We start from the raw sequence: 21,539 nt of genomic DNA, 5'->3' as shown, positions 1-21,539 counted from the left end.
GCCATGTGAGGTGAGCGTGACGTTTGTATTGCAAAATTGTTTCTTTATTTTCTAAATAAACTTCTTAATATCTAGAGTTTTGTTACACTACTATCAGAGATATCAAAGTGAATTTCACCACTAAAAATGTGTGATGGACAATTTAACGACTATGAAGAAGATATTTCGAAGAAGGTTAAGACGGTCCGGGTATGTGTTAGTTTTTACTTTAAATTAAATAATTTCCTTTGTAAAATGCCTCCTACAAGCTTAACTAAGGTGTAAAGGCCATGGAGCACAATAACATTGTCTAAATGCAACAGATTTTCATTACAAGATCTAAAATAAGTGTGGTGTAGGTACCTGTAGTACCCTTGCACAAAAAACAAGCAATAGTAGTCTTGTAGTCTTTGTTCTAAATGTGCATAAGAAAAAACTAGGTAGTAGGCACAGTACCTACGCGGCAGAAAATAATGTTCTTCAACCTTCAATAAGAGAGTGGTTTTGTAGAGCATCGTCTCTGTTGTTGAGACCGACAAAACGTCACAGGTATGAGTGGCAGAGACAACACTCTACCAAGCCGAAATGTCATTCTAATGGCTGATGTATTATTTTCTGTTGCATACTGTTTTATTATATTTAATTGTCTTTTTTCATAGTTTGCAGAGACCCCAGAAATAAAACAACTAAGCAGTGACGAAGAAGAACTCAATTCAGACGACTATTTCTATGATTCAGATGAATATACAGGAAATTCAAAGAAGGAAAATGTCAACGCCCAAAATCCAACAACAAAAGTCACTTCATACCAGCCTACAGAGAAACTGTTCAAAAGGTACATAAATAAAATAAATGTGGATAAATATGAACCTGCTATAAATGAAAGGGCACAGAAATTCATGGATCTAAATGATCGTAAATTTGATAATGAGAGGATAAGAATAAAAGACAAACATGACCGGGCTACCGCTGAACAGGTGATGGATCCTCGCACCAAAATGATTATATTCAAACTTTTAAACAGAGGAATTATAAATGAAATAAACGGATGCATTTCCACAGGCAAAGAAGCCAACGTGTACCATGCGACTTCTAAAGACGGAAGAGATTATGCAATCAAAATATTCAAAACATCAATCTTGGTGTTTAAAGACAGAGATAAATATGTTTCTGGTGAATATAGATTCAGAAATGGCTATTGTCGGTCGAACCCACGTAAAATGGTAAAAACATGGGCCGAAAAGGAGATGAGGAACCTTGTAAGGCTGTACAACGCCCAGTTGAATGTACCAGAACCTATAATTTTACGAAGTCATGTATTGGTAATGACTTTTATGGGAGAAAATGGCTGGCCATCTCCTAAGTTAAAGGACGTAGAAATATCGCAATCTACAGCTAGATCGTTGTACAGAGATTGCATTATTATGATGTGGAAAATGTTCAATATATGCAAGCTAGTGCATGCAGATTTGTCCGAGTTTAACCTTCTGTACCACGAAGGAAATGTTGTTGTGATAGACGTATCACAGTCTGTTGAACATGATCATCCACATGCTTTTGAATTTTTGAGAAAGGATTGTACGAACATCAGTGATTTCTTTAGGAAGAAAGGTGTAGCTACTTTAACTGTTAAGGAGTTGTTTGATTTTATTACTGACACATCAATAAATGAAAGTAATCTTGAAGAGTGCTTGGAGAAGCTTTCAGAGAAGGCAGCGGCTAGAAATTTTGAGGAGTTGACAGCTCAGGAGCAGATTGAAGAAGAGGCCTTTAAGAATATTTATATTCCAAAACGACTGACTGAGGTAAATGAATTTGCTTCTACTTGCTCAACTGAACTGGCCAATATTATCATAATGATTTTGTAATAACTTTTGTGGTAATTTTAAAATATTGTTATAATGTGTAAACATTGAGTTCTCATGAGCCATTTTAACTTTGTGTCAATTGTCATATCAAAAGTTTGATTTTAGTCCTTATTTTAAAAGTAAACCATACTTTTGAGATGACAGTTGACACAGAGTTAAAATGGGATGTGAAAACTCATTTTGTATGGACTGTACCTTGTTTTGTTTTTGTATTTTAAGATAATAATACAGCAAAATAATGTGACAATATTCTTCAATTTAACAGAGGTAAAATAGTAGCTTTTGATTACATAAATGAAAATTAAGCCATTTAAAAAGGTACTTTTAAAAAGCTCTGTAGAAAGACTTAATTACAAATTAATTCATTTACCGGAATTTATAATTAATTAATTCATTTATTTTAAAAAATGCCTTTACGACCCACATAATTTGGCACGTTAAACAAAGTTTACCGTGAAAATATGGGTGTAAGTAACACTTGGTTACCAGAGTCTACTCCTTTTGGTAGTAAAGCAAAGTATTAAAAAAACCTTTGGGCGTAACATACAAATAAATTATCAATTGTCTTATACCACCTAAGATGGTTAATATGACACCTCAAAATTTTGGACGTAAAGGACATCACGTTTACAAATTGTCTTGTACACCCTTACAATTTAAAATAAAAAAATGAAAGCGTCCTTAACTACCTAGTTTCATTTTAATAATGCGCTTTCATTTGCGCCCTTAAGGGCGTAAATAAACAAAAGTAGATGAGGAATAGTCCCACAAGTCCTAGAATATACTACCTAACTTGATTAACCCTATTCTTGGCAGTGTGCATTGTAATGCATTTAAAAAGTATATTATATAAATTAAAAAGATTTGTCAATAATATTCTCAGGTAATCAACTATGAACGTGATATAAACAAAGCAAAAAAAGGGGAGTCAGCAGATTTGGCATATAAGAAGATTGCAGGATTCAACGAGGACCTAACGGGCACTGTGGACCGACCTGACATCCTGCAGGATGATGAAATGTCCGAGAGTGGCTCAGAGAAAAGTACTGATGAAGAGGGTGATGAAAACAGTATGTATATTCTTTATTTTATACTAGCTTTTACATGTCAAGAGAGAGTCAAAAAGCAGTCAAGTGCGAGTCTGACTTGCACACGTTCTGTATCATCGTGAAATACCCTATATTTATCCTAGAATATAAATATAGGGTACTTCCCGTTTCACCATGGGCAGCTAGCAATGTCTAATAGAACAAGTGAAGGGAAAATCCGAAAACTGTGTATTTACTATTTGTGGTTACATAATAAAAAAATCGGCCAAGTGCGAGTCAGGCTCGCGCAACGAGGGTTCCGTAGTACAGTCGTATTTTTTCGACATTTTGCACAGGTAAAGCCCTTTCATATGATACCCCAGTTTCAAACTAACATTAGCTCAGAAACTTAAATGGCAATAAGTAAACAAATGGACCTGGCATCTCATTAGCTGGGCAATGCGCATTGTTACCCATATGAATGAGCAAGACAGAGTACAACTCTGTTTCTATCATGTGTACCACAATACCTCGTTGCTTTTCTGTATTTTCATTTTGCCTCTCGCGCCGCCATCTTGTAAAAAAGGGCTCCCAAAAACAGTTTTTTGACGATAACTTCTTCCCGACTCATTTTACAATGAAAATGGTCAGAAAGGAGTTTTCGTCAAAAACTGTTTTTGGGTGCCAGTTTTCCAAGATGGCGGCGCGAGAGGCACAGATACGAGGTCGCAAAATAAAAATTCGGAAAAAGCACGTCGAAATCTATAAAATCACCAATTTTCAAAACTCCCGGAAAACTTTCCAGGCGAAAGCTACCAAATGACTGGACTATTATTATCAGTTCAAAGTAAAGATGTAAATGGAGATTAAAAATAATTTCAGAAACAAAATTCAAACCCAGTGCAAGGCCTCGTGACGAATCGCCCGAGAGTAAAAAAGCGAGAAAAAAAGCAGTCAAAGTGGACAAAGCTGAAAGGAGGCAATCTAAAACAAAGAAACATGTGAAAAAGAGACGGGACAAAGGTTGCGGTAAGAAATAATACAGATTATGTTATAAAGAAAATATTATATCATATAATGTAATATTACACAGTGTATATCAATTTTGCTGTTGTATTCTTTTAGACCTTATTAGTGTCTGGCAAACGATTTGAACAAATAAATGTGCAGTATCGATTTTGAGGCCTATTTGGTGGTCTGAAGGGGGCACGAGGGTAAAAAAAAAATTGGTTAATCAGACGCCCAAGATTCCCACGATGCGCCAACTTTCTTTTCCTACCTCGCTTTTAGCTCAAAATTTTTGCCAGGCTATACCATGACTTTATAGCCTGCTTACTTACTTGGCATATCTATGCGACCAGGGTGCTAACCGTGCCAGCAAAGATATGTGAAGAGATTCAGCGTTATGGTACAATGACCTTCAGGAAGGCATTAACTAGATATCGGTCAGGCCGGTTGTTGGAGCATTGTATGTATATTACGCGACAGGTCGAAATGGCAATCGGGGTGGGGACGTCCCGCACAGCCCCGTGCTAACCCCGAGCGGGATAGCGCGAGTGACGTGCGGGGCGTCCCCGCATACCCCGATTGCCATTTCGTTCTGTCGTGACCTATATGTATAGGCCGTACAAAATGACTCCTTATGGCGCAGTTTCATATAAAATACATACATAGGACCCGGCCCAACATGGTAGGTAAAGTGATCATGCAGTTTAGTCCAGCGCTAATCTCGAAGTAGTTCATTAACTCTAAGCTTCAAAAGGGCAACTTTAACAAAGCATACTTTGACTGCAGGAAAATAAAAAGCCTTTTATGTATGTTTATTGTAATTTTCTTTATTTTTAAACATAGAAAATTCATACTTTTTCTTTTAAATAGGTTTTATGTACAATTTTATTAATACAGTTTTTGTTGTACTCGTAATTATCATCTAGATTGATTGAATTAAATTTTGCGTTTGTATGAAGATTTATATAGCGGCATAATTAAAGACTATAGACTCAACATAATATGTATGGCGCGAAGGACATAGGCGTGGCGCAACACATTTCCTATCTCTTTATCGTCCGCTATCTAATGTTCATACAAATGCGAAATTAATTCAATAGACACACAAGCAACTTTTGTCTCCCACGGTACAGTTTCATCCCCCGCATCAAGCCTAAGAAAAGTCTCCCGACTATCGCGTCTCCATATTCGGACACTTTCATACAAAGCCATAAACTTGATGGGGAAACAAATTGTTGTACAGACAAAAGTTGTTCGTGTGCACGCTCCCTAGTAAAGTACACATTCAATCGAAAAGCTTTTTTGAAGTCGAAGAAAAATATATCAACTGACGTTAGAATTTACGAAGAGATAATCATGGAATTAAGAAGTATTGTTGGTTTATGAGTACTGACTTCTAAGTAACAAAATTACATAGAATTTAATTAAAATACACTTTTTGTTGTATCTACTCGTAATTATCATCTAGATTGGTCGAATTGAATTTTCGCGTTTGTGTGAACATTTATATATAACGACATAATTAAAGACTATAGTTGTATGTATAGCGCGAAGCATCCGCTATATTAAACCAGTTTTCACAGCTTTTAATCAATCGGACATAGGCGTGGCGCAACACATTTCCTGTCTCTTTATTGTGCGCTATCTAATGTTCATACAAATGCGAAATTAATTCAATATACACACGAGCAACTTTTGTCTCCCACAATACAGTTTCATCCCCCGCATCAAGCCTAAGAAAAGTCTCCCGACTATGGCGTCTCAATATTCGGGCACTTTCATACAAAGCCATAAACTTGATTGGGAGACAAATTGTTGTGCAGACAAAAGTTGTTCATATGCACGCTCTCTAGCAAAGTAGGTACACATATAATCGAGATGGTTCTCCTTTTTGAAGTCGAAGATAAATATATAACATGGAATGAAGGAGCATATTCTTGTACGTAAGTACCTACTTACTTCGAATTCCATGGGAATAGCAAAATTGCTTACCTACATAGAATTCTCTATTCAGAGTAATTTTAAATTAACTTCGATATCTACTTTTACCTATGAATATTAAATACTTAACCTAAGACATTATAAATACCTACATTTTCAATAAAACTAATGTGATAAACTTAATATTATATCACTGGAGATTACATTTAGATAATATTTTGTAACTAGCTTATGCTCGCAACTTCGTTTGCGTGGGCTACACCAAACTCCTATTTCACCCCCTTAGGGGTTTAATTTTTAATAATCCTTTCTTAGCGGATGCCTACATCATAATAGCTATCTGCATGCCAAATTTCAGCCCGATCCGTCCAGTAGTTTGAGCTGTGCCTTGATAGATCAGTTAGTCAGTCAGTCACCTTTTCCTTTTATATATTTAGATAACGGATTTCGCCAAAACCAAAAAATAAATTCTTAATAATTAATTTGTATATTAAACAATAATCACTGAACAAAAATATCACGTTAGACAATATAAGGCAATTCGAGAAACTTAAGCCCCTTTTAATTTGAAGAATTTCTTATCTTGAAACCTTGTAAAGACCAAATGTCTATGCTTGTATGTATTATGCATAAACGTAATTTGAATTTATTAAACACCAAAATAGACACGGTATTTCTCCAAAAAGTTCAATGTTACTATTATTTTTTTCCACTGCAAAGCAAACTGGTTACTCAAACCATTAATGTGTTTGTAAATTTTATACATATTATTATCCGTCATTTTCTTGTTTTCTTTTCAATAAAATTGTAAAAAAATCAGTATTACGAAATGAAATCCAAATCCAGACAGTTTGGTTTCTTGGAAGTGGACCTAAAAGTGTTAAATTAAATTTTCAACACCTGAAGAACACACAATGATACAGATCTTTATGACCCCCTTCTATATTTGTGTCGGGAATCAAAAAGTAAAACTTAATAAATAATAGTTTAAAAAAATGCTCATCGGAATGCGACATCTCGCCCCAAGCTCTAATGAAACCAGTTCCAAACTTCTAGAGTATTAAAATGTAAATCAATGTATAAATTGTACTTAGTCTTATCAAAAAATATGTTAGAGGTGTCTTTGGCTATTAATAAATATCTTGTATAATTTATTAAAATGTCTATTGCCAAATATCTCACATCAAACCGATTCTGAACAAAACAAGACCCTAATCTATATAAATTATCACATATTAATCTTATACATACGTTTATTTGTACTGGCACCTAAGTGATAGGGACAAATAACTATGGACCAAACACTTTTATAACATGCCACACGACAAGTGTGTCAAACCAAATTTCGATTTGTTTATTACAAAGTGTAGTATTTATTATGATTTATGACCAATAACGAAATACAGCATCGAGTGTTTGAAGTATGGTCATAAAAATTACTCGGTTAAACCTACTAGGTTTTTTATACCATAAAGACCTGCGGAGGCGACGGACTACAGGGGCACGCACGGTATTGTCTTTTTGGACATAAATTGGTCACTTAAGAACTGCATCGCCTAACGCACACGATGGACTAATAGATTAGGGCGAAAAACCGTAGTAAAAGTGTTTTCCTCTAAGCTGGTAGGCAATCTAATAGGTGGGAACTGGCATTTCAGCATACTAATAAGGTTTGTAAACTGTAATTGAGGCTTCATTTGATTTAACTCAATTCTTGGTGTGAATTAACATGGATGACATGTTACAAATGTGTTTCTAGCATTATTATCACAATGAATTACTCAAGTAATTTCAACTTTCAATAATCACGTGGCAAATCGCCACCTCAGGCCCATGTAGCACAAGAATCTGACAGTGACCATTATACTGACCATGATGAGGATTTCATACCAAACGGAACTGTTTTCAATGTCGAGATATCTAATTAAGACGTCCGGTTTGGCGAAGTGGCAGTACACGTCCTTGCAGTCGAGGTTTGTTCTTCCGAAGCCGAAGACTGTGAGGATCATAGCCACCACACCGCACCTGAAGTAAGTAAATGTAACACTATAATATAGATAACCACATCACTGCCATGGTAGCCTAGAAGTTCTATACGTGTTGACGTTGTAAGAAATGATATAAGTACAGTACGCGGCAGAAAATAATGTACATCGACCTTTAGAAGGAGATAGCAGTTTTGTAGACCATTGTCTCTGTCGTCTGTCGTTGAGACCGACAAAACGTCATATAGGTATGAGTGACAGAGACAACGCTTTCCAAAGCGGATATGTCATTCTAGAGGAATTATTATCTGAATGTAAGTATGATATTGGGGGCTGGGGCCGATTCTTTTGTACACAATCTCTAAACTAAACTAAATTAACAGGTCTAAATCTAGTGCTATCCTTTTCCGCAAGCAACATTATGAGAGGGATAACAATAGATTTAGACGTGTCATTTTAGTTTAGTTTAGAGATTGTGTACAAGAGAATCGGCCCCATATTTTAACAAAAATACGAATAACCCGTATCCGTATTTTTGTTTTTGTGGTGTGCATTAAGGATGTAGGTACAATGTACATACCTGATGAAAGAGGTCTTCATGATGATGTTCATGATGAGGGGGATTCTGTGGGCGAAGTCGAAGCCGTAAATGGCCAGCCCGAGGAATGGGGCGATCGCTGCTGGCCCGATGGCGCATCCATTCTGAAATAGTAACAAATTAAATATCAGCTACTAATAACTTAAAACCGGCCAAGTGTGAGTCAGACTCGCGCACCGAGGTTTCCGTAGTCCGTTATTTATTTTTGACATTTTGTACGATAAATCAAAAACTATTTAAGTACTATCCATAAAATATATAAAAATCTTTTTTAGAATGATCAGGTAAAGTCCTTTCATAATTATAGTTATCTTACTTTGAAATTTGAAAATACAAATTATTTGTTCGTGAATACATTTTAATTTTTTTTAATGATGTAACAACAAATTCACGGTTTTCGGATTTATTACTTTACTTGTGCTATAAGACCTATCTACCTGCCAAATTTCATGATTCTAGGTCAACGGGAAGTACCCTATACTTAGGTTTTCTTACTGTTCTTACTGTTCTTAGGACAGACACGACAGACAGACAATATGGGCAAATAAACTCCATGATTTGCGATTTTGTTAATTTCTTATAACCTATTTTACCTAGTTTCGTTTAATTTTCAATAATTAGTTGAATTTTTTTAATAGGTAAGGTACCTCTCCCTGTATACACTAGTCTTTAGTCTACCTACCACTAACTTTGTGGATACTATATTTGACAGAAAGTCAAATTATCCCGGTAGGAAACCAAACATAAGTTCTCCCAGGAACTTGAAAACAGATCCGACTGTCAAATCGATGCTTGATGAACACCAAAGAGCGATGTTGCCGATGATACAGTGTTGGAACTGGCATTAAACTAAATTGTTTATATTTAAATATATTCTTATTTTTATTTTATTTTTCTAAAATCCTTTGTTTTACGTTCGATGACTTTTTCAACTTACTTCAAATATATATCTCAAACAGGACGTCCAAGTTTTTCCTTTTACTGATATTTTGCCTATAAAATCAAAATATCCCAACACGTTATCAGCACGAGGCTCTAGGTGGAAAAATAAAAGTGAAAAGTGGTATTAATTGTCCATAATTGCTTTATTTATATTTTTTCTTTCCAAATGTCACAAGCAAGCGGAGATTTAAGTTGTAACAAGATGTTACATTCTTCGTCAGTTCCTCCGTTTAGTCTCAAAAATAGAGAAGGATATCCAACTTGGAAATTTAAAATGCAAAATTATTTGTTACATGAGGACCTTTGGTTTCCTATAGTTGGGTATCCAGAAGGAGATACGACCGCTGCACCAGTTAAGATAAGGAATGACGCTAAGGCTCTGGCTAAAATATGCTTAACATTAGACGGTGCAGCTATTACACATGTAAGATGTGCAAAAACTGCAGCCGAAGCATGGGAAGCCCTGAAGGCAGCTTTTGAGGATAAAGGTATGGGCCGAAGGCTAGCCTTAGAGCGTAAGCTTTATAGATTAAGTCTTTCAGACTTTGAAAATATTGAACAATATATAGATGCAGTTCTGTCAACGGCACAAGACCTAGCTGACATAGACAAAGTAATAGAAGACAAATCGATTGCAGCTATATTACTAGGAGGTCTCACATCGAAATATGAGCCATTGATTATGGCACTTGAAAACTGCAACATCGATATTACTTCCGATTTGGTCAAAACAAAACTATTAAATGAAATGTCTAAAAATGACACCATACCAACAAATACAGTTTTCCAGGCCAAAGGAATGAAACCCAAACCAAGTAAAATGATTATTTGCTATGACTGTAACGTACCAGGGCATAAACGCCCGGATTGTCCTCAGCGACGTAATAAAGAAAAAATAAGTGTAGCAAATGAGGTCATGGATTCGGTCACAGCACTTACTGCTAATTTTTCAAATAAGGATGTTTGGTACGTAGATTCTGGAGCTACAAAACATATGACTTTCAGAAAAGATTGGTTTCGGGACATTAGGTCAATGCATACTGGAAATATAACTGTTGCAAATGGTGAAAGCGTTAAATGCTGTGGAATAGGAAATATTTCTATTAAGACACCTGGTGATGTAGTAAAAACAATAAGTGATGTTGCCCTGGTACCAGATTTAAAGGCTAATTTACTATCTGTACAGAAAGTTATTGATAAAGGTTTTGTATGTGTTTTCGACAAGAGAGGATGTAGTTTTTATAAAAATGATACTTTTTGTGTTTCAGGTGATTCTGTCCTTCATGCTTCGCCCTGTGGTGGACTGTACATAGTTGATGGTACTGTTAATATTCCACCTAAGATGAATAGTGAAAATATTGCGTATGAGGTGCACTATGACTGTCTGAGCAAGTATCAGCTCTGGCATAAACGGTTAGGACACTTATGTCGCATAGGCATGAATCAATTGAAGAATCATCAGGTAGGAGTAGATTTTACTAAGGTTGATAAAAATAGTTGCATCGCTTGCGTAAAAGGCAAACAAGCCAGAAAACCGTTTAAAAACGTAGCGTATAATAGGGCGTCATCACCTTTAGAACTAATCCATAGTGATTTATGCGGACCAATGTCCACGACATCTTTTCAAGGAAACGTTTATGTTTTAACTTTCATAGATGATTATACTCGCAAGATTTTTGCTTATTTTTTATCTTCTAAAACTGAGGTAAAGAATAAATTTTTATTATTTCGTGCTCTAGTTGAAAAACAATTAGGTTTTCAAATAAAGACTCTTAGAACCGATGGAGGAAAAGAATATGTAAATAACGAGTTTTCTGATTACCTTTCTTCGAATGGGATTGAGCACCAAGTAACAACGCCTTATAGCCCACAGCAAAATGGAGTTGCTGAACGTACAAATCGTACAATAACAGAGAAGGCGAGATCAATGTTGGCTGAAAGCTCACTATCTAAAGCATACTGGGAAGATGCTTTCCAAGTTGCTGTCTATTTGAAGAATAGGTCCCCTCATCGAGCTTTGAGTGGCAAAATACCTTATGATAAGTGGAGTGGTCGGAAAAGTGATCTAAGTCACTTAAGAGTATTTGGATGTAGAGCTCTAGTTCATGTACCTTCATGTCAAAGAAGGAAACTAGATTTAAAAGCAGAGGAAGCAATTTTTGTTGGTTACTCGGAAGATCCTAATACTTATGTTTTTCGGGATCCTGCAAATCCAAGACGTATTATTAAGTCAAGAGATGCAAATTTTTTTGAGAATTGTTTTACACCTTTAAAGGAAAATGCATCAGAACCTATAGTTCAAAATACGGTGTCAGTATTACTATTCGAAGAACATACTGAACCTGGTGATGATCAATTTTATGATTGTGTTGATTGTTGTAGTCCAGAAGGAGAATCATCTGTTCCTGTAAACATAGATAAAGAGTCTTCTTGTACTGAACAAACGCAAGTAAGTAATGAACCCAGATACCCATCTAGAAATAGAAAGCCACCTGAATTTTTAACTTATCAGGTCTCTACTGATGTTGTTTCGGGTGAACCAACAAACTATTCTGAAGCTATACATTCAGAAGATGGTGAAAAATGGGATTTAGCAATGACTGATGAATACAATTCACTTATGAAGTTAAATGCCTGGGAGTTAGTAGACAGACCAAATAAAAAAGTTATTCCCTGCAAATGGGTTTATAAGCAAAAGAAGGATGCTTATGGTAATATAACCAAGTATAAGGCAAGGCTAGTGGTCAAAGGTTTTAATCAAACAAGAGATATAGATTATCATGAGACGTTTGCGCCTGTGATTCGTCATTCTTCCCTGCGTACTTTGTTTGCATTGGCAGCAGAAGAAGATCTCAAAATGAGACATCTGGATGTTGATACAGCTTTTCTTTATGGAGATTTGGAAGAAGAAGTATTTATGGAACAACCTCTTGGTTTTTCTGTGAAAGGCCAAGAAGACAGGGTTTGCCGGCTTCGCAAATCTCTATATGGTCTAAAACAGGCACCTCGTGCTTGGAACAAAAAATTGAATGAAGTACTTTCAAAAATAGGTTTTGTAGGAACTTCTTCTGAGCCTTGTGTATTTACGAAACTTTTTGGTGATGAACTTGTTATATTGGGTGTCTACGTGGATGACATAATTGTCTTTTATAATTCTGACGTGACGTTTGACATTGTTAAAAATGACTTGTCAAGATATTTTAGTTTGAAAGATCTTGGCAATTTGAAGTCATATTTAGGATTACAAATAGAAAGGAATCAAGATTACATAAAAGTTAGTCAATCAAATTATATATTGTCCATATTGGACAAATTTAATATGAGTGAATGTAAGTCGGCTAGTACTCCTTTAGCTCACAGCAAATTAGAACGAAACGTTTGTGGTGAGTCATTGCTGCTGCCTTACAGAAATCTAATAGGATGCCTTATGTTCTTGGCAGTCAATACACGTCCTGATATAGCATTTGCGACGAGCTACTTAAGCCAATTTAATACGTGTTTTTCAACGGAACATTGGAAAGCAGCAAAGAGGATTCTTCAATACCTGAAGGGTACACTAGAGTATTCCTTAATATATAGGAAAACTGGAAAGCCGTTAACAGGGTATGCAGATGCTGATTGGGCCAATTGTCCAATTGACAGAAAGTCTTACACGGGCTATGTCTTTAAATTGGCTGGTGGACCAGTGTCTTGGGAATCAAAGAAACAACCAACTGTTGCTCTGTCATCCACTGAAGCTGAGTGCATGGCTCTTACTGCAGCAACTAAAGAAGCCTGTTATTTACGTAAATTTATAGAGGATATTACGGGTAAAATATCTACAATTAAGATATTGTCAGATAGTCAGAGTGCACTAATCCTGTGCACCATAGCAGGACGAAGCATATTGACACTCGTTTTCATTTTATACGAGAAAAAGTTAGTAATAATACAATTATTTTAGAGTATATGAAAAGTTGTGATATACCCGCAGATATTCTTACCAAACCACTGGGGCCTATCGCAACTAGTAGAATTATAGGTAGTTTAGGTCTTACTTAGTTTTTTTTTTTTTGTGTGTTAATATGTTATGTTAAGTTTTTTTTTGTAAGACAATTTAGTTTAAAGGGGGATGTTGGAACTGGCATTAAACTAAATTGTTTATATTTAAATATATTCTTATTTTTATTTTATTTTTCTAAAATCCTTTGTTTTACGTTCGATGACTTTTTCAACTTACTTCAAATATATATCTCAAACAGGACGTCCAAGTTTTTCCTTTTACTGATATTTTTCCTATAAAATCAAAATATCCCAACATACAGAACTGGATGAACCTAGCCACTCCAGCCATGAAGTACCAAAAGGTACCATGTTCAGATTCAGTTGTCCCGGGAACTTGAAAGGTAAGCAAAATTTGACATAATTGTACTCTTGACACCAAAAAAGAATCCGATCGCCATCCCCCATTTTTTTGATCGGTTTTGATTTTTATAATTGGCTCAGGAGAGCAGGTTGTCGATCATACAAAACATTATGGACCCGGTGACTTTGAACGGCAATCCAACCATGAAGAATAGGATAGTACAGAATACCATATTCAGTGTTGTGTCAGCTGTACTGGGAACATATTAATCTAAAATACTACATAGGTACCCTGACACTGAAAACTGAGCCGATCGGCTTCCCGATGCCTTCAGACACCAAGGAGACTATGTTGGCGATCAAACAGAACACGGTGAACCTGGCCACTCCGAAGGGCACTCCGGCCATGAAGAACACAATGGTACAGACAATACCAATTCAGAGTTAACTGCACTAGAATATTAGGTATAATTAATTAGTAAGCTAAAATATTACATACCCTGACACTGAAAACTGATCCGATCGCCATCCCGATGCCTTCAGACACCAAGGAGACTATGTTGGCGATCAAACAGAACACGATGAACCTGGCCACTCCGAAGGGCACTCCGACCATGAAGAATACAATGGTACAGAATACCATGTTCAGAGTCAGCTGCACTGGCAGTTTGGACACAGTCAACGCGGCATAGTACGGCGGTAAGCTGTACCAGCCGTTGAAGTGTTCCTTTTTCACCAGTTTTACTTCTTGGGGGTCTAGAAATAAACATAATATTATGATCCTTATTTGATTTGAAAGTACATACAAAATAGATAAAGTAAACATTCAACGTCCTATTGCGAAGCAAAGTTCCTGGTACAGTTCTTGCAATTCACGAAGGCGAGTGACTCATACTTGTGTTTAATCGTATCAGTATAAGTCAGGTATACTGAATGTGTGCGTTTGCGAGCGCTTGCTCGCGACTGATTAGTCCGAACTCCGACATGCACGCACACTTACGCAATGCTCGCGTATCCGACGTAACTACAACTAAAGTTCACTCGCCTTCGTGAATTGCAAGAACTGTACACAAGCTAGCATCCTCTGTGCTATGGGAAGCCAGTCTTTCGCCCGAATATACAATGGGTGTTAGGAGTAATGACAAACTTTTTATTGCTTCTCGTAATAATATCATTCATAGAAACAGAACCAGTGCGTGCCAGACCTTCGTTATTTTATAAAACGCTGAAAGTTTCTCTGCGTATTGTCCCCAACACTGGGAGGAACGTTTGTTTCAATCATGGTGGCTTTGGAAGATAACAGGTAATAACTAAAGGTGTAAAAATCTTACATCAAAGTATAAAGTCTATTTTTTTATATTTTCTTCGGAATAGTATAAATCACGTCATGCATTGCCAGACACTTAGTGTCGTGGCAACCCCCTGCCAGATACCCTTAAACTTTTAAACTTTAAGTAAGGGGAATTTTTTTATACTGAATATTATACTTACAAACTAAAACCGGCACCATGATCTGCGTGTACGCGAAGAATATGACGACCCCGACGCACAGCTTGAGGTGGTTGAACATCTGCGAGCCGTCGTTGGCCGTGCCGAAGAAGCATAACCCAACTAGGACGGCGCACATAATGTGATGGATTGTCTGGATCCATAACGCTGGAACGTAGAGGGAGATGTAGGTTAGTTTTTTTTAGTTTATAGACTAGCGCTTGGCTGGAATCAGATCTTTATTTAGTGTATTTTCAATAATTGAAAATACACTAAATAAAGATCTGATTATTATCTGATTATTATCACGACCCTCAGCAATTATTGCTGAGGGTCGTGATCCATTTCCGTTAATCACATAATGGTAGGAGTTCTTTAAGATAATAATGAGGTAGATTTCCAGATTCTTAGAACGAGATTTCGAATCTTAGGTTACACAGTAATATTCAGATGTTAGTGGTGAAAAACTTTGCCAGACAGATGGGCGGACAAAGTGATTTAACCAAACTGCTTGGAGCACACTTCAGTCGGTTAAAAACGTTCATTAATCGCTTTGAAATAAGATCGTAGAGTTAAAACTAAGTGGGTGGGCTAGGTGTAGATACCAACTGCATAAGCTGACAGAAATATGCCGTTATTACTATGCTTATGATTGGTATAGAATTTACAAAACTTTATTATGTAGATTACCTACTGTAAAGTATGACTAGCGATCACCGATCGCGGTTGTTTGTATGCAAATAGATCTATAACGATAGGTACATCCGTGTGATGATTTACCATTGTGATTCATTGAGAGGTATTATAAATTCCTAGACCTCATCAAGTTGCAGCTACTGTATTCGAGGCCTACTTTTGTTCTTTGTTTGACCATGTAAGAAAGTATTCAATAAGGGCTAATAACGCTAAAGCTACCATTTTGAAAGCAAATTGAATACAAAATTGTCGCGTTTTCGGCGTCAATTGTTGTCTTCTAGTAGCGGTAGACTGTAGACATCCAGTGCTGGATATAAAGTCTCTTAAAGGAACTTCCACGCGCTACGGTTTGCGCCACCTGGATCCAGCGGCTCCCAACGAATCATTTGATCTCTGTACATCTGGCTACCTGCCAACGCTGCGCTTGCTTGGCCGCTATTCCAACACCGTAAGGACGCAACGGCTATTTCACGGTTCTTTGAACCGTATGCCGTGCCCATTGCTTCTTTAAGTTACAACCAGTTGGGCGTTTACTCTGGTTCTTCATCTCCATGAGCAGCATGACCGTAGTGACATTCGAAGCACAATTCCCTCCATCGCCCGCTAAGTGACTCTGAACTTTCTTATGAACCCCATAGTTGCCACATTGCGATATTTTTGAATAACTTACAGATATCTATGCTACGAACAAAAACAAACTGAGCTACCACCTACCAACCTACTTTTGACATTTTGACCTAAGCTTTACCCACTTATTGAAAAGTAGGTGTCTGTTTAGTTTAAAAATAAATATCTATTTATATACGAAGGTGAGAATTGCATACTAAATTAGACATTAACAAGCCTAAGGTTATTAACATGCCAAATTAACGGTAATATTTTTTTGTATAGAATTCTTGACTTATAGAGGTCGAGACTCGAGCTGTCAATTAAGTTAAAAGTAATTGTACCTAAGGTGTAAAATTGTGGTTAAGTAATTCTTGATTTTATTTTAAAACTAGTTCTCGAACGCCGTTTGGCCTGTATGTAGGTAAGTAGGTTTTGTGGTTCTTATGGATCCTAGACTCAATACCTACATAATTTTTTTCCCAAAATTTTTCTCAAGATTTTTTCTCAGTAGCTACAGCATACTTCGCAACAATTTAGAAAATATGTTAGTGTTTTGTGAGCCTGCGATTAAGTGTGCAGACCAAGCTTAATTTTTTTTAAATAGAGATAGCGAGCAAACGAGCAGGCGGGTCACCTGATGTTAAGTGATTACCGCCGCCCATGAACATTTGAAAGAAGAAAGGCCTTTTAGGAATCTGTTGGTCCGCCCCTTGAATAACCCCATGTTGTAATCTAGTGGGAACACCGCCGATGGGAGTTGATTCCACAGTTTGCATCTGCGTGGAAAGAAGGATCTGTCACAGCGGACGGTCGAAGTGCACCAGACACTGAGGTGAAATTCCTTACGGTGGCGCGTGGTGCGGTTGTAGAAAAATGAGGGTGGAATGAGGTCAAAAAGCTCTTCAGAGCACTCCCCATTATAAAGGCGATAGAACACGCATAGAGATTATGTACGGAAAGTTGGAACAAATGACAGTCGAAATCCTAATTCTGTTATTGTAACTAACTGAAATTACTTATCTACACCATAAGCACAAAATGGGTGATAGCTGCATTACCATGTCTGGGAATGGTACCTATGGGCACAGTTTTAATATCTAAAAACTGTGGTACGGTGGTATTGTAACGCAATTATGTGGTGGTTACTGTTCGTATTATATCTACTTAACTACATTACATAGCCGTGATAAGGAGTAGGTAGGCCGGCAGACTGCAGTAAACATTCTAAAAGAAAGCATATTCCTTACCTTGCCGATTCCTCGATATTTGCACCATCATTCTGACTAGCAATATCGAGAATTGCTGGAAGTATGTCGTTGGATAATTGCAAGTCGAGGTCGATATCTTCATCCACGCCATCGAGGAGTCATCTCTCGACAACTGACTCAAGGACGTCGTTGATTCACTGTCTTCGTTGTACTGTTTAACTTTGTACGTGCATTTCTCATTTGATAATACTATTTCTGTTTCCTCACATTCATCTTCTATTTGGTAGCAAACCTTGAGATGCATGTTGTTTATGGGTTCGGTTGGGACGGTGTCTACTTTTGCCGATTTGTACAGTTTTCCGTTCAATATTTCGTCGCACAGGGTTTTTATGTTCTGCGCGGTTTCTGTTACTTCTATTACTGTAAAAGATTAAAAAATAACATTATGCAATAACAGTTTTGTACAGAAAATAAGCGAACTACAAACGAATGCTCAGGACGACCGTCGCATGGAGAAAGGTTGCATTTTTCGATTACCTACAACGAGGGTCTCTCTACGAGTTACCACGGTTGATATCAAAAGCAAGATAGCCGAAAAAAGGTCACCTGGCCATCAAAGAAGGAAGTGGTTCGTTCGATTATATAAGAGAGTGGATCTCAGAAATGAGGAAAATTGTGCAAGACCCCAAAAGTTTTCTTCGTCTGACCGCTGAACTTCAGTTAGAAGATGACACCGCATGGTAATTTTTTTGACAAGTGCGAGTCAGACTCGCGCACCGAGGGTTCCGTACTCGGGTATTTATTTCGACATTTTGCACGATAAATCAAAAACTATTAATGCATTTAAAAAACCTGTTTTAGAATATACAGGTACAGCCATTTCATATGATACCCCACTTGATATAGTTACCTTACTTCGGAAATTGAAAATACTAATTATTTCATGACCACATATTAATATTTTTGTGTGATGTAACCACAAATTCACGGTTTTCAGATTTTTCCCCTGTCTGCTATAAGACCTACCTACCTGCCAAATTTCACGATTCTAGGTCAACGGGAAGTACCAAGTAGGTTTCTTGACAGACCGACAGACAGACAGACAACAAAGTGATCCTGTAAGGGTTCCGTTTTTCCTTTTGAGGTACGGAACCCTAAAAATCGCTGTGTTCTTTCTGTAATTGCCACAAAGTATCGTGAGAGTTTTCAGAGCCGTAACACGAATTTCAGGATGTGTAAATTTTGCAGATCACAATGCGTTGTGAGCTGTTTTTCGCTAAACGAGCCTTTTCGGTCTTTGAGCGTAATTGTAACATATTATAAACCTTACTGAAATCTGCGGGATTGTGGTGCCTAGGGCACGCCAGGCCGATGCTCTGCAGATGAGGTACCATCGCATCTGTGTCGCCCTGGTAAATACAGCAACCGTCTGCTAATATGTACGCCTGAAATAAAAGAAATAAGATCAAATTTAAAAAAAACTAAATTAAAGTTTCACTTAAATGTCGGTCAAGTGCGAATAGGACTCGTATAGGAAGGGTTCCGTACGACCGTACAAGAAATAACACTTTTTTTAATTTTCATGGCGGCAATTTGTGTTATAGCGGCAATAGAAATGCACATTCTATGAAAATTTCAGGTCTCTACCTATTATGGTTAAAGAGAGGTTATTGCCCGCTGACAGAGAGACGAACTCACTCTTCGGGTACGGAACCCTAAAAACGTACCTACTTAGTTAAACTGAGTAGTAGGTATTTTTCCGAAAGCCAATTAATGTGCCTCTAAAAACAACACGTTCAACACGTTTGGTAAACTAATAAATATACACATCAGTTTATTTTTTATGTATAACCACGAAATACTTAATAGTAGGTACTTAGCTAATTCTACCACCCGGAATGCTAAGTTCCAAATAAGTCTTCAAAAGCAAATGATTATAAGATACCTGTCTAATCTCTGGTCATCCAACCTTTTAATTCAGAAGAAGTTCTGATGGCGAATTCACTGTTTCAAAACGGGCAGAGATGGTTTTTTTTTTGTTTGCAATGAACAGTCGATTTAATGCACACTAATTTCGTGAATGTCAAAATAATGGACCTCGGGTTACTTGATCATGGCCTAAGAGCCAGCGTATGCCACACCCCTCCTCTTTATCTTTACATAGTATAAAATAAAGTCGCTTCCCGCTGTCTGTATGTATGAACGCGTAGATCTTTTAAACATTTCAAAAATTTAGAGGTATCTAAGAAAATTGAAATCTCACTGACACCACATCTACTGCACCCATGCGAAGCCAGTTCGGGTCGCTAGTATTTTATAAAAGCTGAAAGTTTCTCTGCGTATTGTCCCCAACACTGGGAGGAACGTTTGTTTGGATCATGGTGATAACAGGTTATAAAGATGTAAAAAATCTTACGTCAAAGTATAAAGTCTAATTTTTTTATATTTTCTCCAGAATAGTTTAATACTAAGGGCGTCTGTCTGATCCGTATTCGGTTTGTATCCGTGATTCTTAAAAGTAGCCGTCATACAAGTATTTTACCTACCTACTTATTCGATTGATATTTTTACGGAATCCGTGATTTCACGGATTAGTGCACAAACGCCCTAAAGGTGAATTACATGACACTAAGCGTCTGGCAATGTATGATGTTGATTTCTAATACTAGTCCGAAGACAGTGTTGGCGACAATACGCAGAGAAACTTTCAGTTTTTATAAAATAAGGAAGGTCTGGCACGCGCTGGCTCTCTCTATTACCCATACCCAATGAAACAAAATACTTATTGGATCAACTGGGATCAATTATATCAAATTATCTTTTATATCTTTGACAGCTTGATAGCCCTAAATGGCAGCTTTAAAGAAGAGAAAAAACATGGAAAAAAACCGCCCAACCGCCCAGTGCGAGACGAAAATTGATATGTAATAGCCAAATCTTAGAAACCATAACAGCTGTAGTCTAATCAAAGAAATCTAATTATAGACCATCGGTAGATTATGGAATATTACATAACAATAACATAATAGTTTTTATATGGAAGTTTGGGTTTTTCAACGCATTTAGATTAATCAGGATTTTAAGATGCTGTGAGTGTAGATAAAAAACTAAATCCACGCGGACGAAGTCGCGGCCATCATCTACCTACTGAGTGCTAATCAAGGGCGGATCCAGCTTTGGTGCCGGGGGGGGGTCACATAGTCGTGGTCAAGTCACAAGAAGTTATAATTTAATTTTATATTCATAGATGATAGATACAAGTAAAAATTAGGTAATTTATTAATGTGTGTAAGTAATTACTGTACATAAAAATACCTATATCTAAATAACAAAATCAATTTTTCTTTTACGTCTTCTCCCAAAACGCGTTATCACTTCGTCTATAGTCCAGGAAATGAAGCTAAAAAAACCGGCCAAGTACGAGTCAGGCTCGCGCAATGAGGGTTCCGTACTACAGTCGTATTTTTTCGACATTTTGCACGATAATTCAAAAACTATGATGCATAAAAATCTGTTTTAGAATGTACAGGTGAAGACCTTTCATATGATACCCCACTTGATATAGTCACTCACTTCGAAAGTTGAAAATACTAATTATTAGTTCATGACCACAATTTTTTTTTTTTGTGTGATCTAACCCTAAATTTACGGTTTTCAGATTTTTCCCCAAATGTCAGCTATAAGATCTACCTACCTGCTGTAGAGGTGCAACCTCTACCGTTACTTGGCTGGCAGCTATTAGGAAAACTTCGCAGCTGCCACACAACAATATTCAAATTTGGAACGCAGTAGAGAATCCTCCTGGTCACGCACGTTACAAGATTCCACATTCCCTATCATCCGCT

At 37.0% G+C, this 21,539-nt stretch overlaps 2 protein-coding genes across 2 annotated transcripts in view; one reads left to right on the top strand and one right to left on the bottom strand.

Moving 5' to 3' along the window:
• On the top strand, window positions 1–3,981 carry RIOK1 (RIO kinase 1). Its single transcript, XM_034975742.2, has 4 exons — window positions 1–189; window positions 639–1,784; window positions 2,731–2,917; window positions 3,758–3,981. The coding sequence occupies exons 1-4, from the start codon at window positions 127–129 to the stop codon at window positions 3,913–3,915; spliced, it is 1,554 nt and encodes a 517-aa protein (XP_034831633.1). The 5' UTR covers window positions 1–126; the 3' UTR covers window positions 3,916–3,981.
• Window positions 3,982–4,683: 702 nt separating this feature from the next.
• LOC117988584 (ATP-binding cassette sub-family G member 1) overlaps window positions 4,684–21,539 on the bottom strand; it is a 69,175-nt gene continuing 52,319 nt past the window's right edge. The window contains exons 6-11 of the mRNA XM_034975741.2: window positions 19,025–19,139; window positions 17,734–18,114; window positions 15,185–15,349; window positions 14,193–14,449; window positions 8,390–8,511; window positions 4,684–7,849 (exon numbers count right to left, since the gene is read on the bottom strand). Of these exons, the coding sequence (XP_034831632.1) occupies window positions 7,630–7,849; window positions 8,390–8,511; window positions 14,193–14,449; window positions 15,185–15,349; window positions 17,734–18,114; window positions 19,025–19,139 (1,260 nt within the window). The 3' untranslated portion in view covers window positions 4,684–7,629. The remainder of the gene's footprint in view (window positions 7,850–8,389; window positions 8,512–14,192; window positions 14,450–15,184; window positions 15,350–17,733; window positions 18,115–19,024; window positions 19,140–21,539) is intronic.

Source organism: Maniola hyperantus, chromosome 14 (assembly GCF_902806685.2).
Source record: "Maniola hyperantus chromosome 14, iAphHyp1.2, whole genome shotgun sequence".
NCBI classification, from domain to species: domain Eukaryota; kingdom Metazoa; phylum Arthropoda; class Insecta; order Lepidoptera; family Nymphalidae; genus Maniola; species Maniola hyperantus.
The sequence above is the reverse complement of the archived record's forward strand: the minus strand, read 5'-3'. Positions and strand labels throughout refer to the sequence as shown.